The following is a 20,520-nucleotide window of genomic DNA, read 5'->3' on the forward strand; positions in this document are numbered from 1 at the left end:
GAATGCGGTGCTGAAAGGGAGTTGATTCACTGTCCCTCTGATCTTGGAGTGACCCTGTGGTTGCTCCTGTCCTGCTAAAAATCCCCGCTTGGTCCCTAGGGCCTGACTCCTGAATAAACAGAGACCCCTTAGTTCAGGGAGGAGCTCCTAGGAGAAGAATTTACCTTATGCTTCTCCCTCCCTGGGCTCCAGGGACATAAAGGGAAGTGAGGGGTACACGGGGAGGGCCCGGAGAGGCTGCTGTGCCATCTGCCTTTTGTTCTTGCCCTTCTCCTTTCCCCTGTTTCTTGTTCACAGCCTCTCTAGACAATAATCTAGAGGTTACTCTTGGAAAGTTCAGACTCAGGACTCTCAGCCACCAAAGGTGGAAGTTCACATTGGTACTGCCTTTCGGGAGAGGCATTGATCGCTAGGTGTCAGGATTCTTGCAGAGGTCCCTTCCCATCCCACAGTCACTGCTGGGTCTGCATTTTCAGCAGGCTCTCCCTATGGGAGGTTGGGAGGTAGGTCCCACAGCTCCCGGCTCCCATTCTGCCCATTTAGCATCTGCTGTCAAAAGAGAGTCTCCCTGTGTCGCTCTCTTAGCAACAGCCCCAGGTGACTCTCCCTTTGGCCCCGGTGCAGGTCAGGTGCCCACCCTTGAACTAGTCACTGGGCCGGGAGATATGGTGTTTTTACTGGCCAGTGCTGGTCCAGGTGTGGCTTTAGCCCCGCCCAAAGCTCATGGCCCAAGGGTGGCAGGGAGATGGTGTCCCACAGGGAAGTTAAGTCCTGTAACCAGAAGAGGGCAGAAGAGACTCTGAGACACAAGAGGGGCTATGGGAGGTTCCCAGAAGCAGGTGTAACAATGTTATGTAAACGAGACACAGCCTGGGCTCCGGACAGAAGTTACGCAAAGGATATGCATGCTTATGGTGAGGTGATGTCTTTGACAGACTACATCCAAGTTTTTCCTTACCATGAGCTGAAGTCCACTTTTTTCCTTTCCACTAAACTGCTAAAGTAATTACTCTTTGGAATGCCAGGCACTGGTGATGGAATTCACTTCATTCATCCATTCCACACATGAAGAGCCCCTACGATGTACCAGGCCATGTTCCTGGAGATATCCCAGAGACTTCATCGTACAACTTCACTTTTAGTAATTAACACACGCACATATGTAGTGGCTCAATGTCAAGCAGTATCCATGCTGTGAAGAAAATACAGCAGGTAAGGGTGGAGAATGGTGGAGAGTAGCTTTTGGGGGGGACAGGAAGACTTCTCCATGGAGCTGCCGTTTGAGCAGACCCCTAAGTAGACTGAAAGATGATTATCGAGGTCATGTTTAGGAACAAGACTTCCTGGGTATAGATCTCGTCTATGATTCCTAGCTCCTTTACATTAAGCAAGTTATTTAACCTCCTCTGCCTCTGTTTTCTCCTCTGAAAAATGGACGTAATATTAGCAACCTACCTCGTACAGTGGAGAAGTTAAGTGAGTTTACATACACGCAAAGCATTTAAAGCAGTGCTTCTCACACCCTAGTATCATTATTGCTGTTTATCTGGAGGAACGCGCCCCAGGTGGAAGGATTCATGGACAGGCCATTTGGATTTAGTTTCTCCGCGCTCAGAGCAAATGAGTTAAGAAGGACCTGACTGGGTAGAACGAGGGAGCTGTCCTAATCGGACATGACTACTATTTACACGGGGGCCTGATCATTGATTTATTGACATTTTATTCTGCTGCATCTGGAAGCCTCAGCCAAACCAGGGTGCTCTGTATTTTATGTCGTCACGTAATAACTCTGAGCAGCTCGTCAGCCTCTTCATGTCTCTTCTTTTCCCAGGGATCGACCAAGGTCAAATGACCTATGACGGCCAACACTGGCATGCCACTGAGACCTGTTTCTGCTGTGCTCACTGCAAGAAGTCCCTCCTGGGCCGGCCGTTCCTCCCCAAGCAAGGCCAGATCTTCTGCTCACGGGCCTGCAGTGCCGGGGAGGACCCCAATGGCTCTGACTCTTCTGATTCAGCCTTCCAGAACGCCCGGGCCAAGGAGTCCCGGCGCAGCGCCAAAATCGGCAAGAACAAGGGCAAGACAGAAGAGCCCATGCTGAGCCCACACAGCCAGCTGCAGGTGAGTTCCAACCGGCTGTCGGCTGACGTGGACCCCCTGTCACTGCAGATGGACCTGCTCAGCCTGTCCAGCCAGACACCCAGCCTCAACCGGGACCCCATCTGGAGGAGCCGGGACGAGCCATACCATTACGGGAACAAGATGGAGCAGAACCAGTCGCAGAGCCCCTTGCAGCTCCTCAGCCAGTGCAACATCAGAACTTCCTACAGTCCGGGAGGGCAAGGGGCCGGGGCCCAGCCCGACATGTGGGCCAAGCACTTCAGCAACCCCAAAAGGAGCTCATCGCTGGCCATGAAGGGGCACGGTGGCAGCTTCATCAAGGAATGCCGAGAAGACTATTACCCGGGAAGGCTGAGGTCCCAGGAGAGCTACAGTGATATGTCCAGCCAGAGCTTCAGCGAAAACCGAGGCAGCATCCAAGTCCCCAAATATGAGGAGGAGATGGAAGAGGAAGGGGGCATGTCCACTCAGCAGTGTCGGACCCGTCATCCAATCAGTTCACTGAAATATACCGAGGACATGACGCCCACAGAGCAGACCCCGCGGGGCTCCATGGAATCGCTGGCACTGTCTAACACAACAGGTGAGTTCTGTTTACCTGGAGCACAGCGAGTGGACTCTCGGGGTGACCTGATGCCAGTGCTCAAGGTTTGCGCGTCGTGCCCGCCATGTGCTCTCATCCGCCGGGTCATTGAGGAAGGTGAACCCAAGTGTCGATGGGTTCTGTCTTTGACTGGATTCCCTTTAAGCAGAGCCTGAGGCAGGGATTAGGGTGCCTGTGATGTGTTGAGGACATGCTCCCAAGGAAGGGGAGTGAGAGAAACAGGCTAGGCGGGGGGAGGAGCCAAGTGAAGAATGGTGTCTGGGCTGGAGTCTAGCTTCAGCCTGAGCCCACAGGGGTCTCTGGAGGATGAGTTGTACCACACGGTTGGTTCCTTCTTGGGACAAGGGGGCTGACGTTTTGCATCACCGTGTCAGTCATTGGCCCAGGGCTGCTGGAGAGTGACCTGGGGATAAGGATGTGGATGTGGGCACGGGGGCAAGACAGCTCCCGTCAGCCAAAGGCAACATTCAGGAGAAGGGGTGGCAGTGAGCTGGAGGGGGGTACTCATGAAACAGGGTGCCGCCTGGGACATCAAAGCATCCATGACAGCTTCCGTGGCTGTCCTGAACCCCAGTATCTCATTAGCGAGCCGGATTTTTTTTTGTTTTTTAAAGAAGATATTGGGGGTAGGAGTTTATTAATTAATTTATTTATTTTTGCTGTGTTGAGTCTTCGTTTCTGTGCGAGGGCTTTCTCTAGTTGCGGTGAGCGGGGGCCACTCTTCATCACGGTGCGCGGGCCTCTCACTATCGCGGCCTCTTGTTGCGGAGCACAGGCTCCAGACGCGCAGGCTCAGTAGTTGTGACTCACGGGCCTAGTTGCTCCGCGGCACGTGGGATCCTCCCAGACCAGGGCTCGAACCTGTGTCCCCTGCATTAGCAGGCAGATTCTAAACCACTGCGCCACCAGGGAAGCCCGGGAGCTGGTTTTAATATGTAGATAAAGATGAAAGAAATGGGGATGGACAAGGAGAAGGCAGGCAGGCTGAGAAGGACAGAAGTGTTGGGAGAGACAGACAAACAGACACTCCATTGACTGTTCTGGCCAACCAAATTTTCCAGCTGTTTTCCGTACGTGTGAAGACGATGTCAGTGTCTTCTAAGATGCCACTACTCAAAGTGTAACCTGAGGATCGCGGCTGTCCGCAGTGCACCCCGAGATAAGTACTGAAATTGACAGTGTTTAGAAACTCTTAGAGCAGTCTGACATTGCTGGGACATCCAAGTGCACATCCAGTGGGCTCGTCTCATGGGTCCAGGTGCAGACCACTCAGGGTGTTGTAGACCCACGGGCGAGTTGTCTGTGGCAAGTGCTGGGTATGAGTCCTGCTCAGGTGGGTCCCATATCAGGCCGCCACAATGGACTGAAAATTTTAAAAACTGGTCCTCGGGCTTCCCTGGTGGCACAGTGGTTGAGAGTCCGCCTGCCGATGCAGGGGACACGGGTTCGTGCCCTGGTCCGGGAGGATCCCGCGTGCCGTGGAGCGGCTGGGCCCGTGAGCCATGGCCGCTGAGCCTGCGCTTCCGGGAGCCTGTGCTCCGCAACGGGAGAGGCCGCAACAGTGAGAGGCCCACGTACTGCAAAAAAAAAAAAAACCAAAAAGAAACTGGTCCTTCACTACAGATAGCTTGGGAAATGCTGCTCTAAGATGCACTAAGTGTCTGTGCCCCTTGTTGGCAGGACACCGAGGAGGGAGATGCACTTCTGTCCCTTACAGTAGAGATTCCCAGAGTCTAATGTGTCCGTCTGGGTGGAGGCTGTGATAACCTGATGCACATCAGCCCTGGATGGAGGGACGGCCACCCCTCAGCCCCAGCTGGTTGTTGCCACTTGCAGGGATGTTTATTTATTCAACTAAGAGTGATAGAGCTCTTGCCTTGTGCCAAACATTGTTCCAAGCACTTAATAAATATTCACTCACTTAATTAAATCATCACAACCCTTTGAAAGGTACTCTTAAAATTCTCACTTCAGAGTTGAAGAAACTGAGGCACACAGAGGTTGAAGGACTTGCCCTAAGTCACCCAGCTTTCTTTCTTTTTTTTTTTTTTTTTTTTTCGGTACGCGGGCCTCTCACTGTTGTGGCCTCTCCCGTTGCGGAGCACAGGCTCCGGACGTGCAGGCTCAGCGGCCGTGGCTCATGGGCCCAGGCGCTCCACGGCATGTGGGATCTTCCCGGACCGGGGCACGAACCTGTGTTGCCTGCATCGGTAGGCGGACTCTCAACCACTGTGTCACCAGGGAAGCCCAGTCACCCAGCTTTTAAACAGGGATTTGAACTTCTGCATGTGACCCCAGAGCAGTGCTCTTAATCACACCAGGGTACCAACCTAATCTGAGCCCCATGCTGTCAAATCTTCCAGTTTTTCCCAAGAAGTTAAAAATGTGGATTTTTAAAAATGTGAAACCTATTGGAACTCTCTGCTGGACAAGCAAAACGTGTCTCTGAGTTGTAGGAAATCTATGCGGTGCGTTTTTAATTTTCATCGCCCTCCGATGCTTTCACAGCTGTGTTCTCGTTTGTCCTGGAGGACAGATAGCAGATATCCTTACCCCCATGTTTCAGATGACAAAAATGAGGCGTTGGTGACCAAGCACTTTGCCTACTGTCGTAGAAGTGAGCAATTAGTGCAGAGTGACGACCACCTGGCTTCCAGCCCAGTTTGTGCTATTCTCGGAAGATTTATATGCTATAATTATTTAAGAGGCCAGGAGATAAATGTGTAGTTCAGACTCTGAAGGAGAGTTTCTCAAAGCTAGACCACCTGCGTGAGAATCATTGGCTGCTTGATTGAAACATGGACTCCAGGGCCTCCTCCCCAGGCCTGGTGTATGAGACCCAATAGAGGTGGGGTCCAGGAACCTGCATTTTTACCAGCTCCCTGCTGGTGCCGATGGGACCACTGTCTGAGAGCAGTTGTTCCTGGGTTTGTCTGTTCTGACTTTATTGTCCTCACACTGTAACTTAGGAGGAGATCTAGGGCTTGGAGAATGTTGGAAAGGCCACACGGGTACATTTGAAGAACACACAGTCTCCGATCCTAAGGAAGTGGCCGGGTTGCTTATCCTTGAGATTTTCTACAAATCCCTGGGCAAAGCAACAGATGCCCCTCTGTCACTGAGATTTTTGGAAAGCAGCCCTGACCCATGTCTGATAGAGCTGAGAAAAATTGCTCAGATCAGCACTGTCTGATACGGTAGCCACAAGCCACATGTGACAGTTGAAATTTGAGTTAATTGAAATGAAATAAAATGAAAATTTTAGGCCCTCAGCTGCATGAGCCACATTTCAAGTGGTCACTAGCCATGCACTGAATTTTAAACTTCTTTTCATTTTAATCAGTTTCACTTTCAATAACCATGTGTAGCTAAGCTAGAGGCTACCCTATGGACAGCACAGATGAAGGAAGTGAGCTGTTAGGCCGGACACAATTTCAACCCCATTATTAGTCTCTTTGGAAGTTCTCTCATGAGCTCTGGTTTGTCACATTCTAACCTAACGGTTTGGAGTAGCAATTCTGGAGTTACACTCCCTAGGTTCACATCCAGCCTTCGTCATGTAGGAGCTGTGTGGCCTTGAACAAGTTGCTTAAATTCCATAAGGTTCGGTGTCCTCATCTATGGAACCTGGTGAATAATAGTACTTCCTTTGTAGGGTTTTTGTAGAAGGAAATGATGATACACTTAAACTCGTGAATATAGTCTTTGACACATATGACTGTCTCTGATGGTTACCCGCTACTTTTTATTATTATTATTATTTCTCTCTCATCCCAAACACACTGGTGCATGGTTTTAGCCTCTAGGGATGTTTTGGATTTCGGTAACTCCCAGCATCCAGCAGCTGTGCAGGTTCGCATTTTTAGGTTTGAAACTGCTCCCGTGGGTCCCCTTTTTCCTAACCAGCCTGAGAAGAGCGTGAGAAATGGGACTAAAGAAAGCCATTTTGTGCCCCTGTGTTTCCATGGATCTGTCAGACACATCAGTGTGGAAGGGAGACGGTAGCTAATATTCATAGCACTGCTTCATTGTTGATCACTGGAGCACACCCTAAACAGCCCTTCACATCCTGTGCTGGACACACATCACCAAGGACATGGTGTTGACGAGGCTTGGTAATGGGTCCTTTTGCTGCTGACCCTCACTGTTGCACTCAAATTTTGCTAGAAAATTCAGCAGTCTTTTGAGAAGGCAGTGTTCTGAACTATCTGTGTGTCTTCAAACCCTAGAATCCCAGTCTATGAGTGAAGGTACGGGTCACCGAAGTCTTAGTCAAAACACCTTGATTCTGCAGCGAAAGCTAGATTTCAGAATAATGGATTTTTTCCCCCTCTTTTATGGCCAGTAACTTGTTATTAACTAAGTCTGCAGTGTTTAATCTGCCACGAAGCATGATCTTTTTGTGGGCAGCATTTTTCCTTAGAACAGATCTTAGAAAAGCAGGTAGCCCCAGTGGCTGGCCAGCCTCAGATCTGGCCTTTGACACCTCCGGTTTGGTTTAGAAGTGGGAGTGTACTGTCCCTCCCTCCTCCCTGGCAAACACAGTCCATCTGTTCTGCTCACACAGAGTGCATCAGGCGGGCACGGTCACCATTTGCATCCCCATCATGTGGAGTCTTGCAGAAGCTCTTTAACCCTGCCATGGCCTAAACATGCCTCTAAAGCCGCTTGCAACCCGGGTGATCATAGTATTAGAAATAGGAATAACAAAATCAACAACAGCTAACATTGCCAGGTGTGTTTGTCATGTACTAGGTACAGTTCTAAGCACTTTGCAGGAACTAACTCACAACATCCCTGTGAGGTAGATACAGTTATTTCCATTTTACAGGTGACTTAAGTGAGACACAGGCTAAGTAGCCCAGGGCCACACAGCTTGGAACTGGAGGAACAGGGTTTAAATTTGGGTGTCCTAGCCCCAGAGCCTGTGCCCTTGACCACCGTGTCATGGCTGAAGTGGATGATGGTTATGTGGATGATCAGTAGTGACCGTAATAGACCAACTGACCATGATGTGACATGGTAAAGACTTCAATCTTCATGACAGTTCTGTGAGATAAGTCTGATGATTATGCCCATTTTACAGTTGAGTACACTAAAGTTCATAGATGTCATGACCTCCCTACAGTCACCACTGATGGCCAGGACCTGAGCCCGGGTGTGATAGTCTGCAAAGTCCCTGCCCTTAACCTCTCTGATCTGCATCCTCGCAGGAAGGGTCGTCTTCATATCAGGAGATTGGCACAACGACTCTTCGCTGAAGGGACAAGCATTCCTTTCCCTGTTGCAGCCGGTCTGCTGCTATGTCTGTGAGGCTCGGGCAGGGCTAGAGGGAAGCTCTCAAATGAGAGGTGAATAGCAGAGGCAAAGGTGACTGTCCGAGGTGATGTGCCTGGGTCAGACGCAGGAAAGACGAAGGAGACTCGTGCAGACCATCTGGAGGTTGGCATCTGGGCAGGAGGCACTGATGGGGTGGAGACGGCGGCTGTAGAGCAGGTTGGGGTCTGGGTTCAAGTCTCACTGGGGCAGGTGAATAGAGCTGGAATTGAGACTGGTTGCCTCAGGCAGAGGCCACACCAGAGGACAGCTGGAGACCGTCAGCTGGTCCCTCAAAAAAGGGCCCTGTTGACAGCGAAGAGGCTGCGAATAGGGCTATTTCTTGAGGATCAACCAGATTCTGTAAGGAGTGGTTGGGTCACAAAGAACTGGGACCTATAGGAAGGAACTGCAGATGTGGATGGGAGTGAGGGAAAGGGAAAGGTGGCTTCTGTTCATTCATTCATTCAGCCAGCAAATGTGACTTGAGTGCCTCCCTCTGTGAGTTACAGCAGAATGAAGGAGAGCATGGGCTGTAGACCAGTTGGCCAGTTGGAAATTGGACTCTCTGGTTTAATACCTATGTTATGCTAGGCAGAACTGGCTTATCTATTCTGTGCCTCACTGTCGTCTTTTTTTTGGGGGGGGGGGGGCGCTTGCGGGATTGCAGTTCCCCAACCAGCCATCGAACCCCAGGCCACAGCAGTGAAAGTGTCAAAACCTAAGCACTAGACCACCAGGGAACTCCCTCACTGCCCTCATCTTTAAAATGGAATGCCAGCAGTGCCTTGTAGAGTTGTTGTGGGAATTAAATGAGTTAATTCCTACAGAGAATTTAGGACAATGCCTGACATCCTCTAAGTTACTATTAGAGATGATTCTTAGTAGGTGCCGTGGCCTGTTCAAGGTGCCGGGGATGCAGTGCTGAGCTGAAGTGGACATGGGCCTTCCCCTCCTGCGCATTACAGTCTAATGGAGTTTAATACATAGTAACTATCTAATTGTACCATATAAATTTGCATCAGTGGTAAATGTGGGGCTAGGAGGGTATACAACGAGGGCTATAGCTAAGTTAGGGAGGTCAGAGAGGGCATCCGGAAAAGGTGATGCTTAAGGGGTAAAGGGGAAGGAGCATTCCGGGTAGCATGTCAGCATGTGCGGCGGTCCTGTGGTAGGAGTGTGTGGCAAGTATAAAGATCTGGAAGAAGACCCAGTGGCTGGGTGAAGTACAGAGAGTAGTAAGACTGGGAAAGCAGGCACAGGGGGATGGTGCAGAACCATTTCAGATATTTTAAGGTTTGGGCCTTTCCACTAAGGACAGTGGAAAGCCCTTGAAGTTTCAGGCCAACAGGGAGGGGAAGTGACATGATCCGATCTGCATTTTGAAAAGATGGCTCCGGCTGCTGTGTGGGGAATTGATTGGAAGAGGGCAAGTGCTGATACAGTGAGACCCATTAGGAGGCCATCCAGGACCGTGCAGCCAGGAGAGGAGGTGAAGGTGGCAGCCCTCAAGGTGTAGACAGAGCACAGACTGAAATAAGAGGATGCAAGTGATGGTGACCTAGGAGAGGAAATTGGCAGAGCTCTCAGTGCCCTGGGGGAACGGTCTCAGGAGACAGAAGAGGATCGATTTGAAAACATACACATGGATCAAAGTGTGCCTGCTCTGTGATTTTTGACCCAGGCCAGCATTAGCAGAAAGTACACGTGTCACTGGCCTGGATGTGGAGACACACAGTAGGAGCAGAGAGGCTTCCTGCTGTCGTTGATCAGTGTTGCACTGTTGTGGCATGTCCACGCCCTTATTATTTTTTTTAATTGAAGTACAGTTGATTTACAATACTACATTAGTTCAGGTGTCCAACATAGTGATTCAGTATTTTTATAAATGATGCTCCGTTTAAAGTTATTATACAAAATAATGGCTGTATTTCCCTGTGGTGTACTACACACCCTTTTTGCTTACCGGTTTTATACATAGTATGTGTCCACGACTTTAACATGCATCACCTACATACCTTGACAAGAGAAGCTTGGTTGCATTATACCGGGGCGTATGGATTGCTAGGGGGTAATGGGGTAATTTTTCGGCATTTCTGGCAAACAGGAAAAGGAGGAGAAGACATCAGTGTGAGGATCTGAAGTAACAACTGGAACAGCCCACTTTGCCAAGAATGTCTGCAGTGTTTTTAAATCCTTGTAATGCGAAACATTTTTATATTTAATTTGAGGCAGGAACGTTTCTGCCGTTCTTCTGCAGAGCTTAGATATCCATCCTCTGACCCAATTTCTCTATTAAAATTGTTGGGTAAAACCTCCTAACCAGCTGGCACCCGTCACTTGAGGGCTTCCCCTCAGACGTGCTCATAAATCACATGGCCCAGATCTTCCTGATCATTTCCTCCACTGGGGAAGATGTGCACCCCAGTCTGGAATTACAGATTTGAAAACCTAGAACTCACCTTGAATTCTGTCAGTTGGCCCCAGAGCCAGCCCAGGATCTACTTGGGAAATGCATTAGGGATAGTCTTTGTTCACTGGAATTAGAGAACTCTTTTGTTTGCAAGCATCAGAATCCCAACTCGAAAGGGTGTAAAGAGCAAGGTTTTGTTTTTAATCAAGTAACTACAAAGTTCCCAGATTTTTGTTCCAGGTACAGCTGGATCCATGTGCACATATGATGTCATCAGGACTCAGCTTCTTTCCTCTCTCAGTTCTTGTTTCCTCCACACTGGCTTTATTCTCAGGCACCTCTTCCCCAGGGGCAGCAAGGAGAGCTCTCAGCAGCTCTAGGCTAACATCCGTTAACATCAGCTCAAGGGGAATGGGAACTGATCTGTTTTAATAGTGTCACTGAAAGTCCCAGAATGGAGTCGCATTTGCCTAACTTGGGCCACCCTTGGTGGGGGGGGGGGGGGGGGGTGGAATCAGTGCTCTTTGGCCAAGCCCGAGTCACATGTCTATCCCAGGAACTAGGCAATGGGGTCAAGGTCATCAGAACTGTAGGGACTGAGAATGGAGATGGGGAGCTTCTCCAAGGGAAATCAAAGTAGCCTTTTCAAAGGAAGAGGTATTGTGATGCAAGAAGGTAAAAGCCACAGGTGTCTACTTCTGGACCACAAGTATCCCACCCATCTGGGGCTGACCACACCCCACCCCCACCCCTTGATCTGGTTCCTTCCTCCAAAAGCCCCACCATTTAAACTTGACATCAACTGTCCATTACGTATGTCAGCCATGTTTTTCTAGAGACACAGCTCTGCTCTTTGGGGCATGTCCCTGTGGTGATTTTAATGGGGAGGTTTCAGATGGTTTGAGGGACAGCTTGGATGGTACCCTCTCGCTCCGTGTTGAGGAAGTGATTCAGGAATGCTTTCTGACTGGTCTCATGGGGTGACTGCCTCTTTGCTTCTCGAGGAAGCCATGCCCTCTTGTTGGCATTTCTTAGCTCTGAACCAGGCTCACAGACCAGGGACCAGATGAAAACCAGCAGAGTGAATGTCATAGGAGAGTCTTTTTGTTCCCTATTTCTTTCTGAGTCAGTGTTTTGGTGTGTGGGGAAACAGAGGACATTGTCAGAGCCAGGGGTGGGTGACAGATGGAGAGCAGTGGACAGACGGGACAGAGCCCAGCCCACGGTGGCTGGCGCACCCCTGCTCCCTGTCGTGGTCTCACTGACATTTTCTGGGTCCAGAGAAACTTTTCCAGCGTCCTGGTTGTTGTTTTTTAATAAATTTATTTGTTTATTTATTTATGGCTGCGTTGGGTCTTCATTGCTGCCCGCAGGCTTTCTCTAGTTGCGGCGAGCGGGAGCTATTCTTCATTGTGGTGTGCGGGCTTCTCATTGTGGTGGCTTTTCTTGTTGTGGAGCACGGGCTCTGGGCACGTGGGCTTCTGTAGTAGTGGCACACGGGCTCAGTAGTTGTGGCACACGGGCTTAATTGCTCCGCGGCATGCGGGATCTTCCCGGACCAGGGCTCAAACCCGTGTCCCCTGCATTGGCAGGCGGATTCTTAACCACTGCGCCACCAAGGAAGTCCCCAGTGTCCTGGTTTTTAATAACCATTCAGGAGGCTTATTTATAGCCTCCTTGGGCGTGAGCAGTCAGCTATGCCGAGAGTAAGGAACCGTGGTTGCTGACAGAAAAAAGATGGCTGATTTTATTCGTTTTATTACTGAAAGTGCAACGCTGGAAAAATGGGTCTAGGGTGGAGGCCGGGGGGTGATGGACTTTTCAGACTGGTACAAGATTTTACAGAGTGGGTTTTTAAAGAATGAGCATGCATTACTCTTGGAACCTTTGAGTTGGGGAATCTCACATGGGCAATGAGCTAGCTCTTGTCCACTTGAAAAATGGCTTTGAAGTGCAGATCTTTAGGATTTATTTTTTAAAATATTGACAGTTAGGAAAATGTAAAAGAGAAAAATGATAGAAACAGGGAAAAAATATCCCAACGCCTAGCACTTGACTAGTGCTAATATTTTGGTGAATTTTCCAGTTTTTCCCTGTATACTGGTATATCATTTTTTTCTGAGTTGTAGGCAGACTGAATATTTTGTGTCCTGAATTTCTTCATTTGCATTCTATTATCAGCTTAAGTTCAGAGCTTTTGTAACCCATCATTTTTGATGACTGCATTAATATTCAGCTGAGTGAGTGTTACTACGTCTCTGGAATTGGACACTTAGGCAGTTTCCAAAGTGATTTTTATTCAAATCTTGATTTCCTTTGAGTTCCATCAACAAAATGTACTTTTTTGACCTTCCCTTTTCTTATCAACATAAACCTAAATATTTTGGCTCAGTGGCTCACCAGATCCTTGACCGTCTCAGCTTGGCCACTTGGGAAAGCATTTTAGCATCTCCTCCACAGAGTGTTCAGGTAGCAGCATGAGGTCTGTCAGTACTGTGCCGACCATCACCTGTCTTAACCCTCTTCAACCCATACATGAAGTGTGTCCCAGAGCCCTGGAAAATTAATGTGATTGAAACCCCACTTCCTAGTATGAGCCATAGGGAGCCAGCTTTTAGGAGTATACTTCTCCATGTGAACAGTCAACCGTCCACTCCATCAATTAGAGTCATCCAGGGACCACCTACATTATATTCCTTTGGGATGCTTGCCAATAATGCAAATTCTTGGGCCCCACCCCAAACTCACAAACAGAATCTCTCAGGGCTCAACCCTGGACTCAGGGTTTTCTAACACGTGCTCCCGGAGGACTCTCAGGCCCACTAAGTTTGAGGAAGGACCACTGAGCTAGAGATACCCAGACTCCTCACCTCATCACCTGAGTGATCAGACATACTTACCATTTCGTCTATGGCTGGAACGTTCATCTATCCCACAGTGCCCTTTTGCATCTCCTCTTAGCCCTGAGTCCAGCCTCCTGTGTAGACGAAAGAAAAAGTAGACCGTGCTTGTTCTGAAAAGCTCTGAAGATGTCCCTGATAACAAATCGCTCTTGGTCCAGTCAGTAGCGTTCTCATGAGTTAAGAGCACATGATCTGAAACATATGGGTGGGATATTCCTTAGTTACATAGTATGGATTAAATAGGAAAGAAGGTAATACTTGCCAAGTGGTTTTGGTATTTTCACAGGATACAGCAGAAAAAGTGGGCAATAAAACACTCTTCAAATAGGACCAGTTTCAGTTCTAAATCAGTGTGAAAATCAAAAGGCCATGAAACCAAAGTTTCATAAGAATAACTTTCACCAGCCCTCCAGTTTTTTACCACCATCATCTTGAGAGCACCCAGGTAGCTGTCTGCGTGCATGTATGTGTTTTTTCTGAGCTCTGTTCTGCCAGGCGGCTCCTCCAGCCTGCCCTTCCCAAATCAAAACCAGACCGTGACACGTTTCTGCGAGGCAGCTGTCACAAATCAGGCTGAGCAAGCAGGCGGGGCACTGTCTAGAAGATAAAGGCTCTGTGTCCCAACACAAAATTACTAAGAAAAAACCTAGTGTTTTCTTTGGTACAAAAACTTTTAACAGCTTAAAAACGTCATACTGAATTACCCATCCACTTAGCTAAGATTTACGGCATATTTCTTCCTTTTTTTTTTCCCTCTGTTGTGGAAAATCATGTTTCTCAACTCTCAGCTACCCAGGGTTTTGGCATTCCAGTTTGCAGACCACCCAGCCCCCATCTTCTCCTTTCTCTGTTTTTTCCCCCATGTACAAGGAGTGGAGGCAAAAACGAGCTCATTTTGCTCCTTGCACAGAGGAGTAGAAACTGTCCTTCTGTGCATTTCCATTCTCTGGACCTTTCCTTGGAGCAGATCCTTGACTCTCAGCTGTGCCAGGTCTGAGGGATGCTTGTTTCTTGGGATCAGCCGTCCTGCCCAGTCACATCTGCGTCCCTGAGAGTGTTCAGTCCAAGGATACCTGTGGGGACATACTTTCGATTCTGACATTGTGAGAGCATCCATGGCAAGGATTCTATAATTGCCCAGCAGCAAGCAGTCTGGACCTCGCCAGGGTTTCTCATCCCGGCTGGAGCAGACTTCCAATGGCTGCCTTTCAAAACGGAGTTGCTCATTTAAAAGGGCAGGAAAGTCCGTTTCAGGCTTTACATGTGTCTTTTCCTTGGGAGCAGATTGAGCTCAGAGCTGAAAGGGAAGTGAGAGGAGGAGAGAACAGCCTAGAACAACTCATCCTTTTTATTTCTTTCGATACTGAGTCCTGGGTAAAAAGATCAGGGGGAAATTCCCTTTGCCTGAGATGCACATTCATGTACAGACACTGCCCCGGGGTGAGCCTGATGGTCTAGATGAGTGACTCTCAGTAGGGGCAGGTGGAGGTGGGGAGGGTGGGGATTTTGCCACCCAGGGGACATTTGGCATTGTTTGGAGACATTTCTGGGGTGCAGGGTGCACCTTCCCTCCTGGCAGAGGATTATCCTGCCTCATGAGCCAGTAGTGCCAGAGTTGAGAAAGCCTGGTCTAGACACGGGGAATTCGATTAGAAAGCATCAGTCCCCATGAAAGCCACTGAGAACCACATCTGAGGAGGTCACGATGTCACATGAAGGGGTGGGTCTGCCTGGCCTGGCATTTCAGAAGCCCTCTCTGCAGCTGAAAGAACCCTTTCTGCTTCTTGGTCTGACCCCAGCCACAGCGCACAGTGAGTCTTACGGTTGAAGGATCAAACCAACCTGATTGAAATCCCATCACCACTCTAGCTGCGTGACCGCGGGCAAGTGGCTCAGATCTCTCAGTCCCTCAAATTTCTGCCACACGGGGCTGTCATGGGACAGGAGGTAATATGCAGAAAGCACTTAACTGCGTGCCTGGCACTTGGCAAACTCAATATTTGAGAGTTATTATTACTCTTTTTATTAGGTGCCCCAGCACGCTGACCTCCTGTCCCTTTCCTTTTAATTCTGTCTCAGCCCGTTGCTCATTTGCCAGGGAGAAGGGGGACTGAATGGAACTCAGACATCATTATCATAGACAGAGATGGAAGAAGAGGGCCGGGATCAATAGAGGAGCCTGAGGTCTGGCGGTTCTGTAGATGTCGCAGACCCAGACCATGCTGACGCCCACAGCTGGGGAACTTTATGGCTTGGGTTTTCAGGAATGTTTGCAACTGGAAAGATGAGCCCCCTTCTCCCTGAGTCTCAATTTCCCACCTTGTCTGAGCTGAAAGAGGCTACCAGAATCTGTGGCCTAATTATGCCCGCATAACACCTATTAGCGCTAACATAACGCCTATTAGCACCGAGGGAGCCTGCCTCCCCACGTAAGGAAGCCAGGATGTCACCTCCCAAACCGCAGCCTCTCCTCTGCTGATCCCCCTCCCTCCAGTGTCAGTGAACTTCTCAGACAATTCCCATTTGCCACAGCTTAGAGGAGTTAATTTGTTCTTAGAATCTGTGGATGAGAAACAGGCCCAGTTCTGGGCCATGAGCTAGGAAGACAGTGGGGGGGTGTCCAACAGTGGAAATTTTCCACTGAGATCATTATCAGTCTCAGAGACATGCCCGGCTGTTATCTGCAGATCCCTTTCAAGTTCAGGCCGCTTGGCAGGGAGAGGAATTCCAGCCTGGCCTGAGGTGCTCATAAAGGTCTCCCTAAAGCAACCCAGATCTCACCATTTCTTTTTTTTTTTTTTTGAATTGAAGTACAGTTGATTTACAATGTTGTGTTCATTTCTGCTGTACAGCAGAGTGACTCGGTTATACATATATATATTCTTTCTCATATTCTTTTCCATTGTGGTTTATCACAGGATATTAAATATAGTTCCCAGATCTCACCGTTCTTGAGTCAACCGTGGATGACTGGGCTTTGTGTCACCTGAGCGTTGTCCTTTGTGGCTCTTCCTGTGCAGGATTAGGGCAGTCCAGGAAGCAGGTAGCTTCCTCTGTCTTCTTCTGCCCTCTGAAACTGTTTAATTTGGGGACTTTGTAGTCAGGGCATGTGGGTGGCGCACCTTTATCTGGCAACATGGGATGGAACACAGCAGATTGGAGGACATTTTTTTTCTGGCTCTTCTCTGAGCCCCAGGACTGCTGCAAAAGGAGAATTGCAAGCATTCTTACTGGGTTTTCTGAAGTGCCATCCCCCCTTCCTCCGTCCTCCAGCAGCTGAACCCAAAGCCCTCCAGGGAGCATTGAGATGTAAATATCATTCACTTGCAACCCAGCCTCTAATATTGTGAACCTCAGTGGCAAAAACTGCATAAGATGCCCCATCATCCTTTATGGTATCCCCCCAGAATACATCTCTAAGGTGCTGGGTTTCTAGGGTTGCCTATTTATTTATTTATTAGAGTTGCCATTTTTAAATTAATTTGTTTGTTTGTTTATGCTGCCATTTAAAAGGGAGCCATGCTCGTGTGTCTCCCTCACCCATCACAATCCCAACAATCCTGTTTTATCTTCTATACCAGAGTTTGATACAAGATTGTGTTTTTTTTTGAAACAAAAAGAATGGGGAAGAGAAAGGCATTTAAAACATCTTGGTTCTGAGTTGTTTTATATTCATTTATTCAACACATATTTATTGGGCGTCTACCATGTGCCAGGCACTCTGCTCATTGCCACGTATAGGTTGGTGAATAAATCAGACCCAATCCCTGTGTGCGTCAGAGCCCCAGCAGGAAACAGATGGCTCAGGAAAGGGTAATTAAAGGAAGCCTAAGGAAGGAGGCCACTGGGTAGTAACTGATGCCCTTAGGCAGAGAAGCTCAGCCAGCCTGCAGCCTGGGGGAGGGATCCGGGCAATAAACATCCTGACCTCTCTCACTTTCTGCCCTCTGATTTCCTCCTGGGAGTCAACCCCAACCAGAAGCCCAAGGGTAAGAGAGCCAGCCATTGGTGCAGCTTTCTGGGAGAACAGGGTGGAGATGGTTATAACTGTAGCAGGGGACATACAAGCACACTAAGGGCAGATGATGATATGGGATATGAAAAACACGAGCAGGGTAAAGACATGAGAGAATTGAGGATTAACAACATTAAAAGGATGGTCAGGGAGGCTGTCTGAAGTGATGTTTAAGCTAAGAATTCGATAAGGACTTGACCTTGCAAAGGAAGGGAGGAGGAGAGGAAGAAGATTAAAGGCTTAAGGAATAGCATATGCAAAGGCCCTGAGGCAAGAGAGAACTTTACAGTTCTAATAGTAACTGAAAACAGGCCAGTGTGCTAAGAGTGTAGTTGTCAAGGGGGAGAGCTATACTTAGAGCTGTGAAGCACTCACATTTTATTGCTGACTCAAATTCAGCCTCCTGGCATCCCTGTGAGGACACTGCCCTGATCCCTTTTTAGTGGGGTGTCTTAAAGGAGAAAAAGGTGACTTGCAGAGTAGGTTGGGAAAGCAAAGGCATGAGTACGCAGAAACGCTAGGTCAGAAATATCATGTGTGTCGGGGAGTGTGGGGGGAGAACTTACTTGAAAACAAAAATGTTTTGGAAAGAAAAAATCTGAACTCTTTCTGTTGATCTTTGTGTTACTGTAGCTTTTTTTTTTTTCCCTTCAGTGCTGATTTCTGGCTGGTTGTCTCCTGGATTTCATATACATGGTACCCTTGAATTTTACCCCAGGTATCCTGGCTTATTTAGCCAAGCCACTAATATATAAATCTGATTAAAGCAAAAAGCCTTTCCTTAAGTAAACAGTAAGCCCCGAAAACATATGTCTAAACATATGATTCACAAATCTTCCTTTATTATTGCACAATTTAGCCAGTTTGGGCCATAGTAAACAGCCTCCAGGGCTCTTGGGACAGAGCCATTGGCCCTCGAGAAGAAAGGTGGATGTTTCCTGGGTGGCTCTTGCCATAGTTACAGAAGGCTTTCACCCAGCCTTCAAGGATCTGAATCTTTCCACCTTTCCTCAAAATTCCTTCCTAAAGTGAAGGTCCAAGGGTTCAACAAGATTGTACATTGTTGGGGGGAAATCACCATGTGACATTGTCCTTGTAGAGTCTCAGCGCTGTGGTAAGACGAGAGATGAGACCAAGTGGGTTCACAGTTTAGGACACATTCAGTGACTGGTGACCAAGGCTTATCCTCACAAATCGCAAGAGTCATCACATGTGTGAGGTCCTTGGCGGCCATTAACGTGGTTCTTGTTAACAAGGAAAAGGGAGCCAATATCTCATGGGAATTCCCACCTCAAACTCAAAAGTTATAAAGTGAATAATTAACACTTATTCGAAAGAGAATGGCCACCGTGTCTTCTCCTTCTCTTTTAAGAGAGAGTTTAGTTGGACACCTATTGGAAAGATGCAGTGTCAACGAAAAAGTCATCAACGATCTAAGAAAGAAATGGAAAATTTTATTTGAGCCAAGTTGAGGATTATAACCTGGGCACAGCCTCTCAGAAAGCTCCAAGAACTGTTCCGCCCATCAGAAGTCAAAGCACAGTTATTATACGTTTTTGAGACAGAGGGCGGTACATTTAATGACATATTGTTGACGGTTTGCACAGTCCAGATCTGTAAGTACAAAGCGGTGGGCCATCATGACTCCTTACAATATTAAGAAGGAATGTTACCTTTTAAGGAGCTGTCTTGGTGGTAGGGGAACGATGCTCTATATGGTTGGGGAGGTATTTTGGCCAGTGCGGGAGGTATGGTCGATGCCTAATGCAGATACACAATGCACCGTGGAGGGGAGAGGAGGCCAAATGGCAGAGAAAAATTTTTTACGTTCAAATGTTTCTTGCCTGGCCATAAAATATGAATTTTATTTCACAGTAGACAAGAAACTCCTCGGACACTGGTTCTCAGTCTTCACCACACAGGAAATCATCTGGGGAATATAAAAGAATACAGATGCCTGCCCCCCCCCCCGCCAACACACACACACAAGATGTCAATTTAACTGGTCTGGGGTTTGCCCTGGGCGAGAGGATGTTTTAGGACTCCCTGTAATTCTACCAGGCAGACAAGCTTGAGAAGCAGTGTATTAAGGCAAATCCAAATTTTTTAGCAGGTGCGTATATTTCCAGCTTCTGGGATGATTTATGGGTCCCCGTCTGGTCTGTTTTCTCTCTGTCTGTGAAGTAGCGCACATCCTAAGGGAGAGAGCTCTCATTTCTGAGCGTACAGAATGCTCTCTGGTAACATCTTCGCTCTGCCAAATCCAACCCAGAAGCATCTAGAAATTGCCATTAGGTGATGGTCTCAAGGGTTAGATTGGCCCCTATTGAGTTCTCAGCTTGGACTGTTAGTTCTGTAACCTTGGACAAATTACCTAAACTCTTTGAGTCTGAATTTCCTCACCTATAACAAACCTTTCAGAGGATTAAATGAGAAAGCCCTTAATACAATTCCTGGATCATAGTGAACACTCAGAAACGTTTGTGGTTTTCATCAGCAGAGATGTGAAAGATTCCCAGGACCATGTGCATTTTGATTCTGTAATAGCTAAGGACTGACCTGGGAAAGCCAAGTGAACCACGATAAACAACAACAACAATTGTAGCTATGATCCCGGTCTTGGAGATGAGGAAACTAAAGATCAGAGTTCAAGGTCACACAGCTAGTGACGAGATGAGTGGGGATTAGAGCAGGTTTCCCAGGCTATACTTTTCACCACCATTTCATATATTTCTCTCCGTAAAATAAGAGCCCTAGAAAGAAGAGGGGACTCATGGGGACTGACATCAGCCCTTAATCTTGGCCGAGAAAAGGGAGTTGACCCAAAGCTCAGGTTTTTCTCTGATGGGGAGGGTTCTCCAGAGAGACATCAGCCAGTGGGCAGGGTCCCCCGATTGCCACAGGCACCTCGAAAAATCATCTTCCTTGCCCTTTCTTCGTTTGCTTCCCTTCCTCACAGCTGTCCAGCCCATATGCTACCTCACAGCAGCCAGGGCGCCAGCCCAGGCTCAGCACAAACAACCTTGGCAGCTGCTGTTGCAAGATCAGGGCGACCGGCTGAGCCCGGTGGGTCCCCCCTCTTCTTCTTGCGCACTGCTTCTCTTTGCTGTGGTAGAACCACAGTCCTCTGCAACTTGCTTTCAGTAGC

The 20,520-nt window shown here is 48.3% G+C and overlaps 1 protein-coding gene across 1 annotated transcript in view; it reads left to right on the forward strand.

Moving 5' to 3' along the window:
* PRICKLE2 (prickle planar cell polarity protein 2) overlaps positions 1–20,520 on the forward strand; it is a 339,199-nt gene that overhangs the window by 292,183 nt on the left and 26,496 nt on the right. Inside the window, exon 7 of the mRNA XM_065885383.1 lies at positions 1,832–2,704. Coding sequence (XP_065741455.1) covers positions 1,832–2,704 — 873 coding nt within the window. The remainder of the gene's footprint in view (positions 1–1,831; positions 2,705–20,520) is intronic.

The sequence above is a fragment of the Phocoena phocoena genome, chromosome 10 (genome assembly GCF_963924675.1).
Source record: "Phocoena phocoena chromosome 10, mPhoPho1.1, whole genome shotgun sequence".
In the NCBI taxonomy this organism is placed as follows: domain Eukaryota; kingdom Metazoa; phylum Chordata; class Mammalia; order Artiodactyla; family Phocoenidae; genus Phocoena; species Phocoena phocoena.